This window comes from Centruroides vittatus, unplaced genomic scaffold, assembly GCF_030686945.1.
Source record: "Centruroides vittatus isolate TY-2023 unplaced genomic scaffold, ASM3068694v2 scaffold_861, whole genome shotgun sequence".
Taxonomy (NCBI): Eukaryota; Metazoa; Arthropoda; class Arachnida; order Scorpiones; family Buthidae; genus Centruroides; species Centruroides vittatus.
This window is the reverse complement of record NW_027122718.1, coordinates 11,387,055-11,412,591: the sequence shown is the minus strand read 5'-3', so window position 1 is coordinate 11,412,591 and position 25,537 is coordinate 11,387,055. Positions and strand designations below refer to the sequence as shown.

Genomic DNA, 25,537 nt, shown 5'->3' with positions numbered 1-25,537 from the left:
GCCTTTGTCAGCCGTAGCTATTGCTAGCATTGTGTTAGTTATCTTTCTAACTTTCATTTGCAGCTTGTCAATTATGAGTTTCTGATCTTCCTGATGGGAAAGATCAGAAACTCGATGAAATTGCTTCCACAAATACTGGAGTTAGCCCACATTGTTACATATGCATTTTTTTCTTTCAGTGGACTGATGTATATTCAGAATAGAGGGGCTCCAATGGGGAGTCTGCTTTCTGAAACACTATGAAATGGTTGTAAGAACGTTAGAAGGTAATGTCTTACCAAAATAGGATGAAATACTCATTTTGTACTCCAAATATATAGATGATGTATTAATAATATGAAGAAGGTCTACCACAGTGAACTTCATCAACATCATCAACACACATCCATATGTTCTAAAAATAGAGTTGAAACAAGAAAGAACAAGAATAGAGTTGAAACAAGAAAGAACAAGAATAGAGTTGAAACATGATAGGATTGCACATTTTCTAGACAGAGTATAGACTTAAAGGAGGGGTGATAAATACGAGCATCTACAAGAAATAGACATAATCAGCTTTTAATCCCATTACCCATTGAACTACAAGTTGGCAGCCTTCAGAGCCTGGATTAGAAGAGCCCATACACAGTGTGTCAACATACAAGACATACATACATACATACATAAAAGAAAGACTTTGGCCATACACGAGATGTTTAGCCAGTGGAAAAGAGGGTAAGGGAAAGAGGAGGGGGAAGAAGGAGGGAGAGGAGATAGATAGAGATAAGGAGCTGGAATATATCAAAATCATGGGTCATCAATTTGAATATAAACATAAGAATATACAGTAGAGCATCGTTTATCCGAAAGCTGGTTAACCAAAACGTCAGTTATCCGAACGCTTTCCAGTCGAACTGTGTCGTGCTGAATCGAACGTTTTTGATACTAGATTAACTTATAAAAACAAAAAAATTTTACTTTAGATTTTTCAATATATTTATTTTGTTTGTACAAAATAAAGAAATAATTTTTAACGATACAATAGCCTCGATGATTATTATAATAATTTTAGTTAGGCCCAAAAAAAAAAAAAAATTCAACACAAAGCGACATGCAACGGAGAAAAATTCAACACAAAGTGACATGCAACGGAGAAAAATTTCAACATCGGATAGGTTAATATATTTTTTCGTACATAATCGGTTATCTGAACCACCCCAGTCCCCAATTGATTCGGATAAACAACTCTCTACTGTAGAAGATATAATAACGAAGTATGCAAAAGAAGAGAAGAAAAACACAGCAACAAAAGAAATGAATAATGAGTACACAGTCATGGAGTCCTATAATATGTACAAAAAAGTTAAATAAAGTTAGAAAGATAACATTTAAAAGGAATCCTACAATATATAGATTACTGCATAATGACACAGCCGATAGATCCACTTTATACTCCAGGAGTTTATATAATCCCCATAACAGACAGCAGAAGGAAAAAGGAATTATGTTAAATAGAGGCTGGCTATTAGAAGATCATTGACTGAGAATCAAGGAACATAAAAATATCAATAAATCCAACTATGGCATGGCATTAGCAATGTATGTAAAGGGTCTTTTAAATTGAGTGCCTTTTTTAAAAATAAATAAAATATAGATGGTGCAGTGAATTCGTCCAGGTATTTTGACAGTTAAAAAATGTGACATATGACATTTATAAAAATGGCTTTGTACACAATACAACAACGTGTTCAAGTTGTTGAATTATTTTATAAAAATCAGCATTCTGTGAAAAATGTTTTTAGAAAATTACATGAATTTTATGGTTTACATAATAGTCCATCTGAAAGAACTATTGGTCGAATTATTAAAAAATTTCAAGGGACCAGTTCGGTAGAAGATCAAAAAATGAGAAAAATACAGTCTTAGTGGTCATTAACAAGAGCATATTGATTTGGTTTGTGAAAGTGTTGCTGAAGCACCTGAAATGTCCATTAGGCGACATTCACAACAAGTTTGACTCAGTGAATCAACAACATAGTGTATTTTACAAAAGGATTTAGCTTTAAAGACATATAAGGTTCAAATAACACAGGAACTACAGCCATTGGATGATTCAAAACATCATGCATTTGTCAATTGGATTAAAGAACAACCAGATGATTTTTCTCCAAAAATCATCTTTTCTGATGAAGCGCATTTTGAAATTGGTGGTTATGTTAATAAACAAAATTGTTGTATTTGGGGTGAGGAAAATCCATGAGTGATTCATGAATAGCCTTTACATCCTCAACAAGTCACTGTTTGGTGTGCATTATGATCAGGTGGTGTAATTGGACTATATTTCTTTGAAAATGCTGCTGGTAATGCCGTAACAGTGAATGGTGTCCAATATCGTGAGATGTTAACTGAATTTTTGTGGCCTGAACTGAATGATATTGATCTAGAGGATATATGATTTCAACAGGACGGTGCAACACCTCATTTTGCTAATGAAACAATTGCTTTATTGAGACAAAAATTTCCTGGAAGAATTATTGCAAGAAATGATGTTAATTGTCCACCAAGATCACGTGATCTAACACCACTGGACTATTTTCTTTGGGGTTATGTAAAAAGCCAGGTCTATAAGAACAAACCACAATCAATTCCTGAACTGAAGGATGAAATTATTCGTGTCATTGGTGAAATAGAGCCTCAATTTTGTCAAAATGTCAGAAAATTTTAACAAAGAGTGAACCACTGAAGCAGCAAGAGGTGGTCATTTGTCAGATATTATTTTTCGTATAGAAATGTCATAACCGATACTTCAATTACCGATAAAAAGTTTTTAAAAATCAATGCAAATTATGTCTTTTATTTATTTTTAAAAAAAGGTGCACAATTTGAAAGAGCCTTTACTTTCTGACCCCCAGTCAGTTTCTGTTCTATGGAACAATGCTAAAATAATAATACAGAGTGCAGAAGAAACAACAAATAAAATATGCAGAAGCCTGGCACATCTACAAAGCTATGTTGAAGAATCAGATAATTAATTTCAAGAATGTTAACATAATTCCGGGAGTGTGGAAAGCTTTGCTGCACAGCACTAATGATTGGTAAACAAATAATATATAAACATCCACATATTTTGGTTTATTTTAACGTAGTTTTATTTTATTGTATGTATTTATTTGATTATTTATTTATTTATGAAATTATTTTTGTTAATAACAATACAAGCTTTTAAAAAACCTTCTAAAAAACAGTTCGGCATTTGTTCTTATTAGAATGTTTTTCCTGAAGATTGTTTAAAATGATAGAAAACATTAGAATAAAGTTATATATACTGCATTAAAAAAGGTTTTTGAATGAGTAACCTAATACTTAATGCTGTACGATGGTTTGTTTTCAATTAAGTTATTAATTAATGGAGAAGAATGTAACCTATGTAACTTCCCCATCCATTCAAATTTTTTGACAATTCAACACCTTCCAGTTCCAAACTTGTCATATTAAGATTATGTTGTATTAACAGACAAGTAAATGATCTATGGAATATAAATATATTATTATAATTTAATTTAATTTAAACAGAAATAAGCAATACATGGGAAAAAGTTAAAAAAACACTAACATTTTTTTACCTTGTTAATAGAACATCCTCAGAGGATCAAAAATGTTAGCATTTCTCAAACCTTACCTACCATTATAAAAAGGTATATTACTTACTTCAATAGATTAACTACAGTGGCTAGTTCAACTTTTACCAAAAATTATTTCTGTTCAAACAATGCATGAAAGTAATTACAATTCAGAAACTATAATACAAGGGTGGATTGAGAAGTTTCTAGAATCGCTGCTAGGAGATGTTTCGTTTGGAAATATTTTTCCCATGCTGCGTTAGCAAATCTTTCATACGTACTAATTCCAAATGTTACATTAATCCTGTGAATAGTTAGGTTTTTACAAGCATTGCAGTGAGATACCCTTTGTATCTGTTCATAGATGGAGGAAAACAAAATTCAAGCTGGTGGTTTTTCCCTCCAAAACCACATCAGAAACCAAATGTAGGTTGGGCAATGTTTTTGGTGATTCATCACTTTCATTCTCCATGGTAAGTTTTTGGGTTTCGAAATTCAAGCACGGGCACACGCACACACACGTGCGCATGCACAAAGTGATGAATCATGTTTACGACATCCAAAAACTGCTACCACTCCAAAAATTGTGAATAAAATCCATGACATGGGGTTAGAAGATAACCGAATCAAAGTGTGTGAAATTGAGGAAGCTGTGGGCATTTCCAACAAATAAGTAGTTCATAGTTTGCAAAAATGAACTGATTTAAAGAAGTTGTCTCCAAGATGGGTGCTTCATTTTCTTAGTCCAGAGCAAAAATGCATTCAAGCCCAAATTTCACTTGAGAGTTTGGATTCCTTTTAAACAATTCCAATGAATTTCAAGCAATGATTTGTGACAATGAATGAGATCTCGATTCACAACTACACACCAGAAATAAAAATTCAATCAAAACAGCGGATTGGAGATGGTGAGCAGGTTCAAAAGAAGGCAAATATCATTCATTTGGCTGGCAAAGTAATGGGATTGGTCTTTTGGAACAGACCAAAGGAATTTTGTTAATTGACTATTTTGGAAAAGGAAAAACTCACTGGTCAATACTATGCAAAATTTTTAGACAAACTCAGAGCAGAAACCCAAGAAAAATGTTTGGGAAAGATCAAGAAAATGTGCTATTTCACCACGACAATGCACCTGCTCATTCAAATGCAGTTGGTTCAGCAAAAACTTTCAGAAATTAAATTTGAAATCATTCTGCATCCACCATATTTACTGGATTTGGCTCCCTCAGACTTCCATCTGTTCATGAAACTCAAACATTCCTAGATGGAAAGGGATTTTGATCTAATGAAGAGATGATCAAGGCTGTATATAGCTATTTTGGTGGCCTTGGAGAAAATTACTTCTGGGAGAGAATTAAAAAAAAAACTGGAGAAACATTGGATTGGGTATGTTAAGATTTGAGGGAATTGTGTTGAAAAATAAAGCATAACTTTAAAATCATTTAGTTTGTTTTCATTGTCATTCCAGAAACTTCTCAATTCACCCTTGTAATATTTCTATTTTGGATCATAACTATAATAAATGTACAACTTTGATAAATAATGTTATGAGTTTAATTCCTTTGTAAATTATTTGTGCATTAAACATTATATTATATTGCAGCAATGTCATCAATGTGACAGATGTGAACTACATTGTCTTACAGTGAATATTTACATAGAGTAAAGGAAGTATACAAAAACAAACATAACAAATAAAAGTATGCTTCTTTTATTACAGCTTCAATTCAACCAATTTGAACAGAACAAAATGAAAAAAATCCAGCAATGAGCATTGTGTAACTTTCCTGGCTGTTAAAAGTTTATTTTGATAAAAACTCATATTAAGCAAAACATAAAATTGTGTGTGGCGCCATCTGTTATTAGATTTTGTTATAAAACTTTTATTTTTAATTAGTATAAAATGGCAAAACAACTTAATTTTAAGGGTAGGATAACTTTTATATATATATATATAAAGCAAATGTAAATATTAATAACATAAGATCTTCATTAAGTCCTACCCTTCGAGATACATGACTTCTCCATCCTTCCATCCTTTCGACCTTTCACCACAAAAATTTAAGAGCATCAAAGCCACCATGCCAAATTTTGTTTCTCAATCTTTACCCCATCTTGAGATATTAAGCAAAATAGACACCAATACACACACATATCCACAGAACTTTGCCTTTTCTTTTACTTTTTTGGATTCAGGAGGTCTCAAAGCATGGAGATTTGCAAAAAACTCAGAGGGTCATATTTGACACAATTCCAATACTTTCCCTTGTTATGTATACATAACAGCCAGGAAAGTAAAACTTAATCAAGGCTAAAACAAAAAAGTTTAAAAACAGGGAAATAGTTAATAAAATTAGATTTACAAATTAGTAACTGCAAGGAGTAAAAGGACATATATACATAAGTCAGAATTCAAAGGACCAAAAAAAAAAAAAAAAAAAAAAAAACCACAACATTGATTACTAGGGGCTCATTAGAATAGTGTGTAGTTGTAGTAGTATTGGGTTGGCCAATAACACCACGCATTTTTTTAGGTGAAAATAAAAAACAAATTTTTTCATAAAAAAATAAAATCAATATATTACTGAATAAAATTTATTTTTATCTAGTACCTTTTGCCATCTTTCAGGGAGCTTCATAATTCCATGTTCAAAAAAAACTTCTAGTTTTTTTTTTTTGGTGAAAAACTGTTTCAAGGACTGTTTTTTGTAGTCACTAGAAACAAAGCACTGTTCATTTAAAGAACTTTGAAGAGAGTGAAACAAGTAGTATCAGAAAGATCAAGGTTTGGTTTGAGTGAATCACAGATGGAAATGAGTGATGTGATTGTCTTCACTAAGTTTGTGTGGAACCCAAACATCGAGCTTGCTGACGTAACAAAGTTTACACAGACTATGACTATTTTCCACGCCCTCAATTTCAATATTTGAATATCTGCAATTTCCCATATTGTATGGCATGGATTACTGTCAACTAATTCTTTTATTTGATTGCTGTCAATCTCAACTGGCCAACCTGATCATGGTGCATCTTGAATGGAAAAATCTCAGGAATGAAATCTCAAACCACTTCTGGTGCACACATTCTTTCATGACATCCTTACCAAAGACTTCACATATTTTCTTGTAGGTTTGCACCAACACATTAGGCTTTTTTAAAATAAAAAAGCCTAGCGTTTTTATAATGCATGTTTTTGTTCACTGATCTTTTTAATACTGACAAACACACAAAACGCGTCAAGCTTTATTTTTAACATGTTGGTGAAATGTCACTTGTCAAACAATTATGTTTTAACCTTGAAAACTACTAATAATTGCTTTTCAGAGCATACGATTCTTATCTATCAGCAAAAACTGCATGGACTTATTGGCCAACCTAATATTTTTAACAAAATTAATATTTCCACCTATGCCAGATCAGAAAAAAAATTTTTTTATTAAGAGTAAATTCAGTCAATTTTTTTCATTGGTTTATCAGTGAGTAAATTCTGTTGTCTTCAAACAAATGGTGTTTAAGGCCCACTAGTTGCACCAGGTGTGTGATAAGAGGAAGAATCACTAGACAAATTCTGTAAATTCTCAATAATTTTGGTTATAAATTAAGATCTATGACAGATACAAATCTTGGTCTATAATCAAAATTCTACACAGTAAAAACTAAAAGCTGATAGTGACACAACAGGTAAACATCTTTTAAGATATATTATTACATAAATTAATCTTACAACAATATATCTGAAAGATTATTTATATGGAAAGAATGCAGTATCTGGGAATAATAATGCCTATTTGATTTTTATGAAAGATTACCATTGGAAAAGCCTTCTTTAATGATTGGCACTTAAATATAATTTAATTCTGCAAAAAGAGCCTGAATATCTATAAAACAGAGTTAAATCATTCTAATAAGCATTACAACTGCTGTCAAAATGTTGCATTGATCTTTAACTTCTATTTCAATTTCAATATATCAGAACACGGAAAAGTTCAAAAATGGAATTTTCTAGTACCATAATTTCCTTTCTATAATCTGTGGATTATATTAAAAACCTTCTAATTTCTGTTCCTCTTGATATAGAGAAAATCTGTTCCAATAATGGATCAAAAGAGCTCATCTAAGATTGATGAAATATAATTAAGTTTCATAATACTTATTATGAAAACTCTAGAAAAATAACCATATTCAAAGAAATTAAAAATCATACTGAAAGAGTATTGTAATCATCGTTTGAAACTGATTTTATTTTTAAAGTAAATTAATAATAAATAAATTAAAATATTATAAACACGAGATTAGAATGACAATGTCAGACCAAGCAATTCTGCAGAAAATTTTCATTTTCAATTTTTGGGTGGTAATAGTCTTAACCAAAGATGAAGTTAAACATGTATAAACTTATGAGTTGTTGTTAAGGGGGCAATAAATACACACTAACAATTAAATGTTAAATGTAATACTATATCTCTTACCATTAGTAAGCAAAACCAATTGTTTAGACTTAAAAAAAATTTTTTTAATATACCAGTTTTGGCCATCATAAATTGAGAGACTATAAATCAGGGACAGATTATATTTTATAATTATAAATTTTAAAAACTTTTATTATGCCACTCTAAAATATGTCTTTGCAATTATTAAATGTCCTTACAAATTGCATCATTTCATTTTATTGCTGATGTTCCAAAAAGCAAATAAATGACAACACAAATATGTGCACATTATATGATACTATTATTTTTAATAGTATTCTCTTCTTACAACAAGAAAATACTAAAATCTTATTTGCATGCATCTTCCACTGTTTTTTCAATAGTTATAAAGTGTTTATTTACTGAATCACATATTTTTTTGAAACTTTTGAACCAAGACAGTCAAAGTGTAAATCAAGCAATCTATAAATAAAAATAAAGGAAAAAAAAATCAAGAAAATATACAATAAGGAAAAAGCTATACATTTTTGTCATTAATTTCTTTTTCCTTATCTGCTAACCTTGTGTATTGCAATTTTATAGTAGACTTTATAGTATATTTTTCATTTAAAAAGATAATTTTTTTACTAATTATTATGACCACCTAATGAATGACTGACTGGATTTTGGATGTTATTAAACATTAAATGTTAAACTCAAAGTATCTAAACTTACAATTAACATTTTTAATATTGAACAGTAATATTCAAACTGTTATGACTTACATTTATTTAATTCCAATAAAGCAATTTATTATAATAATTAGTATCAAAAATCAAATCTAAAAAATCATTTCTGAAAAATAAAATAAACAACTTATATATCTAAATTTTAATAACTATTCTAGGAGTAAATCTCAGACAATCTTTAATTGGTGTAATAAAATAAACAATATATAAGAGCACTTGAAGAAGGATCTTTCGATAAATCCAAAAATGTTCATGTTAGTAAATATTTTATGTTTGCTAGATTTCTAAGGCTGTTATTTCATCATTTATAAACATTAGGAAATGACAAAAATTTTTCTAACAAAAGTTTTTTTTTATGAAAAGCTCTATCCAATGATACCTATCTCAACCCATTCTGATATTCAAAATCAAAATCAGGTCCAGTTGGTAATGTTCAAAATGATGACAATGTTGCCAACTGATTTTTCATATAGACTTTGACAATAAAAAGAAAGAATTTTTCCCAACCCTCTACAATGAATAGTTTAAGAAACTCATAGTACAGGTAGTCAAACATCCTGTATATATTAATAAATACTAGACTGTACTATTTAGATATAAAAAATTTACAAATTGTGAAAAATTTATTTACATTTTTACTTTCTAAATGGATATAGTTCTAAATTTATTAAACTAAACTAACATTTTTTTTATCCACATAGGACTATCTTCAGTACAAAAATAAAGCAAAGCAAAATAAAGAATACAACTAAAAGAATCAAGCAAAGCTTTAAGCATAATGTATTTTAAGCATAAAATTTTTCAAAATTTTGAAAAATTAGAAAAAAAATTATTATGAAGATTGTTCTAGGTAAGTTGAAAATATTAGTTTCAATAAATTTAAAATTTTGTCTGTAAACAAGCAATGTTTCATTTTTAAAATACTTACTATACTGCCAAGTTTTGTTCATTTCTATTTTCTAAAAGAGTGGCTAAAATTTACAAAAATTTGTTTTTATAATATTTACAGAGGAATTATGCAAATTAATTTTTCTGTAAATTTAAATTAGATTATATTTCATATTTTTACTACAATCAACATTTTTCATTAGATAAATGAAAAATTTAAGAGGGGAGGAGAAAAATCACACAAACGCTATAAATTTTTATGAGAGGACGCTTTATTGTGAAAAACATTTTTGGAACCTCTGTCTCATCACCAAACCAAAATATTTGAGAAATGGAAATTCAAATGATAACATCTAGTACTTTCTGTTGAGTGCTTTCAGAAAGTTTGAACATATTGACAATTTTTTAAAAATAAAACAGAAGTGTTTTGAATCAAAACAGATGTGTGTAACAATTATGTTTACATGTTAAAAACCACTGAGTTTGTAAGCTAAAGGAACACAGTGATAACAGCAATAAAAGAAAAATATGATAATACAGTTGCACAACATCCTTATCTTATTTTTTTTCATTGCTGTTATCACTGTGTTAATCTTTTAGCTCACAAACTTCATGTTTATATCTTAAAAAACCCTTAACTTTCCACATAGAACGGAACGTTTTTGAACAAAACAGCTATTTTTTAAAAAATTGTCCAGGCATTCAAACTTTCTAAAAGCACTCAACAGAAAATACTAGATGTTATCATTCAAATTTCCATTTCTCAAATATTTGAGTCTGTTGATGGGACAAAGGTTCCAAAAATGTTTTACCCAATAAAGCTGTCTCCTAAAATTGTAGCATTTGTGTTTTTTCTCCTGAAATCATAGTCATACTCAAATTAGAAAATATTGAAAAGATTTTTCTGCAGATATATTAATTTTTACAGAAGTACTAAAATTAATATAAGTACTAAAGAACAAAAATAATATAGTATATATCAGTAAATATATACACATAGTATATATACACTATATACATTTATATATACACTATGTTATGTGTGTATATATATATATATATATATATAGACAACATATAATATATATATAATATATAAATATATAATATAAGTGTGTATACTGTATAACACATTTTTATAAAAAATATATTGAATTTTTAAAGTTTAAAGTATAAAGTATAAACAGTTCCCAACTTTCAGATGTAATGCATTCCTATAAAACTTAGTATAAAAGTTGAATGTTATAAGAGTAGTGTTCCCAAAGCCAAAGAAAAAAAATCAAAATCTTAACTTTAAATTAATTCTAATTAATTTAATTAAAAAATTAAAAAAAACTTGAAATTAGTTCTATATGGCTTCAAAACTAACTTCCTATAACTTTTGGGTAGTGCTGCCATGTTCACAACTTTTAAACTCTCTTATTAAAGTAAGAAAGTTTTAGTTTTTTTCTTTTTTTGCAGTAGAATATGCTATGATGCACAAAACATTCTATATTTTTAAGATTTTAAGTAAATAAAATTCTAAGGATTACAGAATATGGATTATTTAAAACATATTTATGATTACCAATAAAAACACACATCATTTTCTTCAAGAAGTTCAGGAAAACAAAAATTAATTTCCATAAATGATATTGCTATTACCAAAACTGGCAAAAAATACCAATGTACAATAGCTCAAAATTTTTTATTGGCTGAAAATGTATGATAGTCTAAACCTGCCTTACAAGAAAATAATTTAAAGGTATCATAGTACAGCAAATCCTCATTAGTTCAAAATTCAGGAAATGTTTTAAATATTCATGAATTTGAATTATCCAGGATTTACATATTTCTGTGTAATATGCCGTTTTTCATGTAATTTATTAAGCAAATGGAATTTGGCTACTTATACAGAATGCTATTTTCATTAATTAATAAGTAGTAGTAGTAGTAATAGTAATAATAATCATAATCATAATAATAATGACAGAGCCATAATCACAGATAAAACAATTTACCACAACAGACCAGACATCACACTCATTGACAAACACAATAAAATCACATGCATTATAGACATATCCATTTCAAACACTCGCAATGTACAAAACACATGCACTGAAAAAATCAGCAAGTACACAGAACTTGCCCAGGAAATAAGGCATCTGTGGAGGATGGATAGGGTGCTTATTGTACCTGTTGTTCTCTCCTCTACAGGTGTGATACCAAACATTACACAAAAGCCTGAAACATTAGAATTGAATAGAAAGACATACATCACACTACAGAAGGCCACTATATTGAATACATGTCACATTGTTAGGAAATTCCTGAGCACAGACACTGACACACTTATTTAATTTTAGTTTTGTTTTGGTTGCTATGCCTTGACTCTGGTCCGGCATAGTACACAGCCACCAGTGTCAACCGAATATATCTCACTTAACCCAACATAATAATAATAATATAAATAAACTGTAGATAAACATCATATGTCTGGTAAGATCATGCCACCAGATAGGTCTTATAAAAAGTAAAGCAGAATTTCTCAAAACGTAGCTCAAATTATTTTTAAGAGCCCAAAAATAATACGTCACCCAAAAGGTAGTAAGTTTCTCAAAAGTTGTAGCCTAGAACCCTACAAATATCTCAATCTGCTGCTTGTAGCCCAATCTTGCAATCCCAAAACCCATCCATATTTTATGAAATAAGAGAAAAGATGGGTAGTCCATATGTAAGGTGACACCTGAAAAAGCAGTCATACTTACCAGATTAGAATTGTTCTTGATCTACTGTTCTCTTACAGCATAGAGCACTTTGATCAAAACAAACAAGTTAACATATGCATATGACAGTTTGGACAGAATGTTCACTTCAAATAATGTAAATGCCATCTATTTAATCCAAGTCATCTCTTGCTCTGTTTGTGAAAGCGTCTTGTGTTACATTTGTGTTTTCAATGCTTTTGCTTTATTTTTAATGTGTTTGGTTATATGTAGTGTGTCTAAAAATTTCAGTAAATGTTAGAATAAAAACAACAATACAGAAGATACATAGCAATTACTTTTATTGGCTCTCATAGTACTCTCCATGAGACACAATAGCTTTGACAACATCCATAAAGCTTCTAGAAACAGCTGGAAAAATCTTATTTGGGAAGGGCCTTAAGAATTACTATCATGGGCTCCTGAATCACAGACATCAGCAAAACATGATCCCTTAATGACCTCTGAGACAAGGAAACAAAAAAAAAATTCTGCTGGCACAAGATCAAGGGAACACAGTAAGTGATCCAAATTGTCACATCATGCTGAGCCAAGAACTGGCATACAAGATCACACAGTGCACTGGCACATTGTTGTGCAGTAAAACCCACTTTCCAGTCTCATGAAACTCTGTTGGAGTACATTCAGTGCATATGGACAAACATTTCAGAACTTCCATGTTGTCTGTGTGAGATGCACAGACTGTTTGAATGACTGCAGCAGAAACCCACTTGCAGTCATGCATATTCCATGACAGGAGATACTTCTAGATGTGTCCCTAGAATTTTTTTGGCTGATTAGTTAATAAAAACTGCTAGGAAGACCTATTCTATGTTGAACAAAGTTATTGACAACAGCTTTGTCATCCCAGTTTGATATCAGTGGTCTGGTTATTTTGGAATTGTTATTGTTATTTTGGCCACTTTCTTGTTTTTAAAAAACAAGAAGTAAATTAATCTGATTTGACTTCTTTTTTTATGTTCCTTATTTAGGGATTTTTATTAATTTTTGTATGTCTAAGTGAATACATTTTTTTTTAAACTTTTGTTCTGTTTATACAATAATCTTTTTATGTTAAAAAATAAAGTAGGCAAAGACCTTAAGGCTTCATCAGTTTAACAATATTCAAACAATGATCTATACAAATTCAAAACATTCTAAAATTTTTACTTTCTACAGCTGTATTCCAAAAGAAAAATTGTACATCAACATCAGGATTCCACATATTGTTTTTTTAAATGCATCTTACTTACTGTAAGGGTGAAAATATTTTTCAAGTATTCACAGACATGTTAAAATAAGATATATTCATATGGAAGGATTAATAAATCTGTTTGAAAGCTTTAAAGAAATAAGCTGATTTTCTATGTGTTCTGGTAAACATATGTTAAAAATTGGAATCCAACTATAGTAGAGAAATACTTTTTGTATTTCTCTACTATACACTGTACAGTGTACTAAAGATAATACACTGAACAAATATACTGTATTTGTCACTAACTTTCTTACCATACTATAGTAGTAAATTAGTATGAAATAATTCAAAACACAAACTTTTAAGTCTTATTTGATTTTAAAAGAGAACTATTTCAGAAATATTTTCAACAAAACCTTGCATATAACTTCATTTGCAACTATTTAGAAGTTCTTCAGTTCATGTATCAAATTTAATGTATAAATCAAGTGATTAAAGATTAAAATTTGCTAGAGAATACAATTGTCATACCACCTTATATTTTGCATTGTATATTTTTTGATATAGTTTGTATACCTCTGCATACCAATCATGCCCTACAATTTATTTGGTACTATAAGGTAATGTTATTCAGTATTATATATTTCAATATTTGTAATTATAGTAATTCAGACAATTATTTCCACAATAAAATGAGGATAAATTTTCTTCTCATATATTTAGTTTCTGGAAGTGCATCTTATTAATTAGGTCAAGGTCAATAGTGAAAAATTTGATTAACTGCTATTTATATCTTTAGAAATTATTGAAAATTCTTTATAGCAAATGAAATAATTTTAATATTACACATCAATTATGTTTGTTTATAACTCAATACACAAATATCTCATGTTATTTTGTCAATTAGAAAAATATCAATGAAGTAAGAACTATTCATAAGAGGACTGTGTGTTATGAATGTCTATAACAAAATTTGTTTTTATTAGTTTCAACTAATTATATTTTTAATGAAACTTATTTATTTAAAACAATGATATTATTTAAAAGAAATTTTATTAACAGAAAATTTATAGTAATAAATGCAAATCTCTTCATTTCTGTATAGTAGTAGTAAATAACATCTATTTAACTGGAGAGACAACAGAGTTCTGATACTAATATCACATGTTACTGCTGGAGTTTGGGTATTTTAAGTAAGAGTAGTTGTAATGAAAACAGGTGCCACAATTTTTGTATGTACAGTAGAGCATCGATTATCCGACCCCCGATTAACCGACTTATCGGTTAACCGACCGCGTTCTAGTCGGCAAATTCAATTGTCCGCTAGTGATGTGGCGCGACAATATTTGGCTATGTCTTGGCTACTTTAATATTATTTTTGTTAAATTTTTGCGTGTTTTAGCTGGCAGCACTGGCTCGACCATGAAAGGGAGGCTAGTATTTAAACCAGGCCTAATACACTATACTAATAATGTATTTTTTCATACTTTTCGGTTATCTGACCAACCCCAGTCCCCAATTAAGTCGGATAACCGATGCTCTACTGTATATGCAAAAACTTGTCTTAAATATAAAACTACTAATAAATTTTAAAAGTTTTTGTAAATATTCTAAAAATCAGCTTATTTGATAAACAAAATTTCTAAAATAAAAAATTCTAAATAATAATTTAACAAAATATTATATTAAGTAAAAAAAATAAAGGCTAAAATTACACATTTAAAAATATGTTTAGTTTGAGTTATTTAATATATTGCAAATAACAATTATTATTTCATACAGTGTATGCAACAAATATTCCACTCACTCCATTACCTCTTAAAATGATAAAAGAAAATAGCAAATTAAATTATTTTAGAACAGTTAATATTTGGAAAACCATCTGATTTATTGAAATGTTTTAAGCTTCAATATAAATTTATAATTTTATATTTCATATTCTAATAATATGCATACACGTGTGCTTACACACTAAAAAAATTTCTAAATGACGAGAAAACTTATATTAATACACATTTATACACTTTTTATAGCACTTTTATACACATTTATTGCACTTTTTATTTAGGTAGATTTTGAATTTTGTTTATCTAAATGATTAAAATTTGGTTCTACATTAATTAATTTCTATTTAACAGTTTTTGTTAGTGATATGAGAATTGTTTTTTTTGAGTATCAACAGTTTACAAAATGGTTTGTTTGTATTGTTCAAAATACATACAGATCAAAAATTTTGATAACTATGAAGATCTTAAGTAAATAAAGCAGTTTTTGCAGACTTTTGGGTACATTATGTTAAAATAAAAAGAAAAATGCTAAATTCGTTCTTTTCAAAAAAACAAAAATGTTTGAATAAAAAATCTATTTTGGTTTCCTCAATTTAGCATTTTTCCTTTTATTTTTTACTATGGTCTCAAGTTCAAATGGTATTTTTGTTGATTTACTTATGTTATTTATCTTCCTACTTCTTTCATTCTAAATTTTGAAGACTGGTTTTCATTGAATCTTAACATTTCCCAGTTAACTAGATAATTTGCATAATCATACTGATGGTGTATTAAAATTGCATTCCACAAACATATATCAAAATTATAAAGAATTAATAAACTCATTAATTTATATTATTATTAAATGATGATAAAGTAATTATAAAAATTTATAATTTTATGTACTGTACATTAATATGATGCCCAGAGAACAACCACACCTATAATTCTAGCAAAAGAAATTAGGTTTAATACCATATAAATATTTTTGGCCATTTTACACTGGACTTCCTCAGGTATCAGCAAGAAAACAAAAAAATAAACAAAAATTAGAACACACAAATTTCTGAACATTTTTTTTTGCTGGAACTGTAGAAAAGGTGTGGTTGTACACTGAATATCCTGTTCCTATCATATATATTATATAAAAAAATTATATATAGCCTACCTTTATTAATGTGTATGAAAATGGATCTCAAAGCTGACAAAATATGTTACTGTTAAAAAACTATACTACTGATTTGTGAGTTCTTAAATGAATTGCTTTGACAAGTCTATGTTACTGGTATGATATGATAAGAAAGTTCAAACTGGTACAAAAAATTATATTGTTTTTAGAAACATGTATATGCCAAATCATGTCAATTGCCATATGTCATGGCACCAGATCTGAATAACACAATATGTTGATTTTAGGAATGCATGAGCACCTACTGCTGTTGTAACATTGAGACATTGAGTAAAAAAACAGAATTTGTTCCCATAAACTACCAATTGGATAATGTTGACATTAGAAACACACACACCATATATATATACGAGTAAAACAGTTTTTACAATATATATGCCTTTTAACTCAGTAAACTAAGGTTTATTCAAATACAGTAAAACAAATACATCATACTAACCTTGTATAGCTTAGTGTTAAATTTTCTAAAATTAACTGCAAACGTTTTCAATCCACCCTAGGATCTTCTTCAGATGTTCTATAAAAATTTTTCTGGTGCAATCCAAGTATGATTTAGCTTCCGATTTTAAATGTTCCAAATGTTTCTATCTTCAAATTTATTTTTTAAAAAGCAAAAAAACCAATTAAATAAGGCTCCAAAAAATGGTCCGCAGCAAGATGAGTCTCCCTACCATATCATTATAATATATGAGTGCCATATGCAGTCCCTATATCAAGAAATTGGTGCCTATACTTATACAAAAATAGCCTACAGACGTAAGCCAGATACATTCAGCATGCTAAGAAATGAGAAAGATCGGGCGGAAATTGAAAGAACACAGGGAGTGTATAAAATTGCACTAAGAGATAACAGATTCGATAGAGACCTCGTATATATTGGATTTACAAAAAGATTGCTCAAATAACACCTCCATGAACACAAAACAGATATTGAAAAGAGGAAAAGCACTATCACCTGCCAGTGAAAATGGCATTACACCTAAACTACAACAAGCGACAATGATCTGGCAAACTTGGCATATAAACAAACTATGGAATCCGGAGGAGTTAGAAATTTTTAAAGTGGACTGCAAGGGCCTGTCAATCAATTTTAAAGACGAAAAACAACTGTCAAGAGCTTGGCAAGCTATGCATGACCTGGCGCTTTAACGATCAGTGCAGGCGCACATCTTTTGGAAATTTAAAATTTTTTAAAATTTTAAAAAATAAATTTGAATAGAGAAACATTTGGAACATTTAAAATCGAAAGTTAAATCAAACTCAGATTGCACCAGAAAAATTTTTATAGAAGACTGGAAGGTCCTAGGGTGGATTGAAAAAGTTAGTGTTATGTTTCTAAAATTAACTGCAAAGTTATACAAGGTTAGTGCGACGTATTTGTATTTATTATCGCTTTGTTTGTCGGATGGATTTGATTGATATAGTAACATAACATATGGGCAATCTGTCTAGAGGGAATGCCTCCTAGAAGGTCTTATGGAACAGTGGCCACTATTTAGGTATTACAACCACGAAGAAAACCTGAAAAACCCCACATGGCCAGCCCACTGGCAAGGCATGAACCCACAACTAACTACTAGTGTTAAATGGTTTAATCCACTTAGCCACCAGTGGATTAAACCATTGAACATCTAAGGACATCTAATGCAGGAGGAAAAAGATAAGTGTCATTGTCTACAAAGGAATAAAAAAGAAAAGATATAATAAACTCTACACTGATTAGTATAAATGAGATCAAGAATTCTAAGTGCTCAGTAATCTGATTAGAGGGGGAAAACCACTCTTAATTAAGATTAATTGTATTTTGTGAACTTTGTATTTTAGTAAATATAACCAATGTTTGTACTTGCCTTTTGGCAAAAATCTGGTACTGGTAAATAACTAGTTTAATAAAAAAATTTTTAATACCATTTGTCCCAGAGTACATAATCTGAAGCATTTCATTAACTTTGAAAGGTTTCTCATAATAATACAAAAATTATAAACCTGAAATGATACAATTAAGTGGAATTTAGTACCATGTAAAATGTAATGTTTTTTAATATCCAAAAATTAGTTGCTAATCAGAATCACTTGGACAGAAAAATAACAAAAAGGTTTGCTATTAATGGCTTTTAATGGTTCATATACTAATATTTACAGTCAGTTATTAAAAAAAATTCAATCTATTATTTGGTTATCAATTTTTTAAATTGCACTTCAAATATATAATATATTAATTACTGAAAATGTATTAATTCTATTACTTTGAAATTTGTTATAGATAAACAAATCTTAATAAATAAAATTGTAAACTATGAATAAAATGATATATAATCATAAAATGTAACAATAAGTTAACTTTACACCAATCAATGTGATTCATTTTTCTGATGTGAAATTTTAGATTAACTTTCGGTCAAAGAGCACAGAAGAAACCTAATTTCTAATATGGTAAATCATCCTGAAAATACCCAGGATAAAAAAAATTCATAGATAAGCCGAAATTCTTTAATCATCAGTGAATAATGGACATCAAAATACAAATCGATTATGAGTATATTTTAATAATTTTAATTGTATTATTATTTATAAAATAATATTTCTAATCCAATTTATTTTTAATTATTATTATATATACACTCTTACAACTGTTTTAGAAAGAAACCTCATGGAAGCATTGTGCTAATTTCATTCATATTCTAATCTAGACTACAGTATTCTTAATAATTTTATAATTATTACATATTGTTATATAAATAATTGAAAAATAAAATCTTTTTGTGTGTATATATGATTTTAAACAAAATAGTTATATAGAAATATTAGTGTGAATGCAAACATAAAAAAAATTAAATAAAATCAAATAATTTTATAATGCTTATTTAATTTATATTTATTTAACTATTACTTTAAAATACTTATTTTCATATACACGATATCAAAATAAGTATTTAAAAATAGTCGAATAATTTAATTTACTTCACATTTCAAATCTAACCTGTTTCGTAACTGGAATTTATTCTGTATTTAAATATTTTATAAATTTAATAAAATTGATCTTTTAAGTAAACTACAATACTGTTCAAATACACTGAAGTTAGATTAACTTTTTATTCTAATTATTTCCAATATATAAAGAAGAAAATACTAAAATATTCTTAAGCATAATTTGAAAAATCAAGTTATTTTAAGCTAGATCGATTTCAAGTATAAAAAATATTTTTTAAAAAAAAGCATTAAAAAGTCATTTTTGCAAAGCTAATCTAGAATTAAGATCTGTTATTTCCTTTTTTCAATTCTTAAATTCCTGTTCGACACACACACACAATATGTAGTCTAACAAAATTTCAAGTTCATACAATTACTTTTCTCCCAATTTCTTGCTGTTTACTTTTCTCCGCCATCAAAAGATTATTTGCAATCAACATAAGATAAAAATGCATTATTAGTAATTAAAATAAACGTAATTAGTAATCTACATAATAAACTAAAATCTTCCTATTTAAAAAAGTCTATTCTGTATGGTGACAATTTAAATATATATAATTGTATAAATGTGTAATCGTATATTAAACGTTTGCCAGGGTCGAATTTTCAGTTAAAAGACGAGAAGAGATTTTTTTTTCTCAAATGAGAAATTTTTCACTGAGGGGAAAAAAAAATCAAAAATAAAAAAAACTTGTTTCACTAGGCCTAACATAAACGTCTTAAGTTTAAGAATTATTTCTGACCTGAATTCGATGCATCCATCAATCTAAACATCCAAAATGTAACCAAATAAAACTACATTTCTTATATTTTTTCATAAGGAACTTTTTAATTCGCACTCCTTTAGTCTTTTCTTCGTTTATAAACACAGAACTTGGATTCCTTCTTCGACTGCACCCATCTTTAGTTTTTAACGCATAGGTCTCTTCATTTAACTTACTATATTTATGGTTATGTGGTGCGCCTAATATATAAATGCGCCTTTAAACTACCTAATACTGAAATTTATAACTAAATTTATAAAGTAATATTAAAGTATAATAAATATAAATAATTATTTTAACGTTATATCTTTATAAAGTAAATTAATTCCTTGTGTAAAAATACACCGATTTTGTGGTAAAGTTTTGTTACTCAAATGTGAGGTTGTTTTGATATGAAAAGTAGGCGTTAAACGGCGCTGTTATCGCTTCTGAAAAAATTATATATATATATATATATATATATATATATATGCATTTATATATATAGGCCTATTCGTCTGTTTTTTTAAACGATTTCTACCTTTTATTTTATATGTAGGAGTAACTATTATTTAATATTATGAAATTTATAATATTTATATAATTGTATTTTAATTAATATAAATTTTTTTAAATTTAAATTTACTAAGTTTTATGTTTATTATTAGATACATATGTAAGGGTCGAGCTTATAATAAGCATAGAAATACTGTATAAGCTTACTTTTTTGTTTTTAATTTTTAAAATTTTTTAATAATAGCTCTTGGTGTCTGTTTTCATTTTTTTCCATTTTGAAATTGGTTAATTAATAAAAATGAAAACAAACCGATTACAAAGGTTTACAAAAAATCGTGAAAAAATGTGAAAACTTGATGCAAATACAAGAAAATATCGTTCGTATTAAAAACAAACATGAATGAATTTTAATTTGCCTATTTTAGCAAAACAAAATACCCGAGACTTCACATGAAACCGTTTTCAAATTATATAAGTTCTACAGTCAGATGGCCGAGCGGTTAAGGTGGTAGCTTTCCGCTCTGGGATCTCGGAATCGAACCCTAACGAATCGAAAAAAATTCTCAGGAATTTTTCGGGGAGTGGTCCGTCTGGATATGTCGGATCCCTTTTACCCTCGTGAGGGTAAAAGAGGCCCTCTTAGTTCCCACAGGGCGGAAAGAGTTTAAAAAAAATCAATTTTAAGATATTTTTGAACTATTATTAAGATCTAAAGTATTGAGATTTGCATAGCAACATCTGCATAAACTATAAATTTTATATTTTGATAAACATTAATTTCTTCAAATTTACGAAAATTTTATCCAAACTATATTTTTTATGACTTGGTATCGAAATTTATTTTTAGAATTTTTAACGCTGAACTGTAAATTGTAAACCCGCTCAATTAATCGATTTGATTGCATTGTAGATGCTGAATATAACTGAAATAATTTTCCATCATCTTTGAATAATGAAGGATATGACATTGAAAAATATTAACGATAAAATTAATCTTACTATAGACAGGATTAAAGGAATCCAAACTATTCTGTTACTGCAATAGTTCAAAATGGTAATATCATTTTATAAAATACCCAAGTACTCAAAAGACTTTTGAAATATACCGTATTTATTCGCATATAAGACGAGGTTTTTATCCATTTTTCACTGCTTCAAAAACCTAGGTCGTCCTACAGGCGCGACTAAAGGATTCTTTTCGTTTTTGTATAATTTTTGTAAACTGCATATTTGCATTTTTTACCGGATTCTCATTTTCTAGTATTTTAACGACCCAGATAAAAGTATTTTATCTGAGTCGTTTGAATCGTTTTTGTGTATTGTCAGGAGTAAAGATGAATAGCAATCGGAAAAGCAAAGCTTTTGAATTGAATTCCAAAATTACATAGGATCCCGATATAAGTTTTAATTCATTCCCACGTGAAAACAGATGATTATTTGGAAATTAGAATTCGAAGAAACTCATAAGTGCAGTGGTGATATTCGAAATAGTTAACAAAGGGTTCGCTAGCAGAAAATTTTTCCCTGACAATCACCGACAAACGAAATGGAAGTTTTGGCTAGAAATAAATACAATACCTTTTCTTGCGATATATCTAATAATCAGCGGCGTATTTGGAACGTAACGAGCCCTGGGCGAAGACCAGGTAACAATAGTATATTAGTGCTGTCGACCTTTTTTTTTTTTAGGCAGAGAAATTTTCACCCCGAATGGCACTGCTGATAATAGACAGATGTCATCATCTCTCGAAATACAATACCCTTTTTATTTAGCTGTCCATAGCCCGACACGTGTTCCACAGCCATCTTGTATTATCTCGCGCGCGTGAGATTGTAGGATCTCTCTTATGACTGGATCTAGTTTCAAGAACTCTCTTGAATCGATCGCGATTAAACCTCGTTTCGGTCGAGATTGAAACGGTCGAGAGAGATCGCACCAAGGCATAGTCCCCGACCTTGCTCACAATCTAGATTGAAATGCTCGGTGCGAACGGTGTATAAGGCTCTAGTTTAGTAGTATTACAGAGTATAATACGTATATTTTAATATATTTTTTAAAAAAAACAAAACCACTGAGAAATGTTCCGTGTGTTTAACAAGGTTCGGAAAACTGAAAATTTTAACAACGGGTTCGGCCGAACCTGTGCGAACCTGCTGAATATCACCCCTGCATAAGTGTAATCGACTGTTAAATTAAGAATTGGCAAAAAAGGTCCCCGATTGTCCAGCTTTACATGAACAAATTATGTTGTCAATTTTACAAGATTTTTCCTTGAAATTTAAAACACCTGTAATTTTTGTGGGACAATGTGTGCATTTACGTGCATTTGATATTTTGTTATTAAACGAAATAAAATTAGAATTGTATTAATAAATTTTATTGTCTTTATTTTGATCTTTAAAGTCACACCTCGTCCTATATGCTGGGTCGTCTTATATTCGAGTAAATACGGTAAATTCTTTTTTAATTTTTTTATTTACAAAATAATACTTTATATGCAAGCCTATCCAATTTATGTCTTTAAACTAATTCATATTTTAGTAATAAAATTTGATGTTACTGAAAACATTCTCACGAGGATTGTTTATTTGTTAGTAAAGTCTGGAATATTATTTATGAAAGATCATCTTTTTTTATTTTCCAATGGCGGAAAAGATAAAGAAGTGAACATGGAAAAAGGATGCATCATTATGCTTGAAACACTTTCCTCTCAAAAATATTATTCAAATTATTTTTCCCCTAGTCAATTGTTATTCGGGAGCAAACAAATTTTTAGTTTGTTATCCCAATAAAATGAAATTTACTAAACTAGAATGATTCCATATCTCTCTCGTCATTGAATATAAATTGAGATATCAACCTTTTGGTAACAAAATATGTCTACAGAGCTCGAGATTGTTTTCGATTCTAAGATATCTGTTATTTGCAAATTTTCTATTGTAAATAAAATTCGCAATAGCAAATTTCAAAATTATCCGGATAGTCAAATATTTATAAGACATACCAAGTTCAAAAACCCGGGTACTTTGTAATACAGATTAGATTCTCCAGACAGGATAAACAGAATCTCGTTCATTTTCTTATTTATGATATTTTATTATGATTAGTTCTGCCAAATGATTATGTATTTTATAGTTGTTTCAAAAAGATTAGAAAAAAATTCATGCCACGTTTCCAGTGGCGGAATTACAAAGACACAAAGTGGTTCGATCGAACCATGGCTTGGAGCTAACGAGGCTCGAATATGTCAAGCAAGCCCATGATCAAAACAATGGTTTTGATCGTGGATTTGTTTTTAATGACAAACTTTAAGACTTTTATGAAAGAAACACTTCCAAAAAATGGCCGAAACATATTACATATGACAAAACTTTAAAAAGGAGCGTCTTTATGCCATGTCCTTTCTACACCTTAGAACCAATAAAGTCACGCAATACACCGCGTGTTCCAATACCTCATCATAGCCTGCTGCGTTGGCTTACATTTTAGCAAACATTGGAGCGTGTGACATTATATTCCCATCGCACTTGGAACCATGGAGCTATACTATCTAATATCTAACTGGAGTGGCAGCGCTTTGTTGCTATTAGAGGAGCACTTGAAGTGGCTTCACTGTAGAACAAATCGCCATATTGTGAGGGGAAGAAAATTGTTTTTCTTTTGAAACTGACGTTAGAAAAGAGAATATGAATACGATAACCTGAAAACGATAAAGAAAACATTCGGCTACGTTTATTTATCATAGGCAGCGCTGCTGCATTTCATATAGTAAGTTTCATCCGTGTATCACGCACTTCTGGGAAAACCTTCAATCTCACTTTTTTCAATTTATACTTAGATAATCTCGATGAAAATTTTTACGCGGAACACGATTATGACAAAAAAAACTGACCGGCGACATACTGTAACCTAGTATATTTAAACTGTATATGCAAATCTGAAATGGATATTGAGAAATTTGGTCTAAAGTCAAAAATAACGAATTTTTATGTGAATTTTTGTTGTATTTTCGAATATAGCACTCGTTATATTTATCCGGTATTCTAGCCAGGGCTCTCCAAGGAGTACTTTTACTTTCCCGACTGTTGTGTATGCATAACAATGGAAAGTATTGAAATCATGTCAACTTTAATCTTCCGAGTTTTGCAAATCTCCGCGTTTTGAAGCCCCTTGAATTCAAAAATTGTCTGTGTGTGTTGGTGTCTATTTAGTTTAATATCTCAGGATAGTGTAATGATTAAGAAACGAACTGACACGGTAGCTTGTATGTAATGGGCATTGATGCTATTAAATTTTGGTGGTTAAAAGTCAAGAGGATGGGGAATAGAGGGGAGTCACTTATCATATCTCGAGAGGGATCGGACTTAATTATGATTTTACTCGTTATTAGCATTTACAACTTTTTTTATATATAAAACTCATCTCTACCCTCAAAATTACGCGTTTTGTCATTTTGTAATAATTAATAATATAAAAAAGAATTTTAAGATAAAATCTCATAACAGATGGCGCCAAACACAATTTAATTATGATTAATTAATAATATAGAGAGTTACTTTTTAGTTCAATAAAATCTCATAACAACCGGGAAAGTTACACAACTCGTTGCTGGATTTTTTTATGCTCTATCTGATTTTCTAATCCGGAAGTTTCTATATTACGCAGATGTTAAGCTACATCTTATTAAAAATCTTAACATTTTCTGATTTGATGTTGTTCAGCCGAACTATATCATATTGAAAATATATTTTTCAAGGATATTTTT

General features: G+C 29.2%; 1 protein-coding gene across 2 annotated transcripts in view; it reads right to left on the bottom strand.

Annotated features, from left to right (window-relative positions):
- Positions 1-20,557, bottom strand: part of LOC136990224 (uncharacterized) — a 73,096-nt gene extending 52,539 nt beyond the window's left edge. For both annotated transcript variants that reach the window (XM_067288605.1, XM_067288606.1), the window contains exon 1: positions 20,256-20,557. In XM_067288605.1, coding sequence (XP_067144706.1) covers positions 20,256-20,286 — 31 coding nt within the window. In that variant the 5' untranslated portion in view covers positions 20,287-20,557. The remainder of the gene's footprint in view (positions 1-20,255) is intronic.
- Between the last annotated feature and the right edge of the window lie 4,980 nt (positions 20,558-25,537).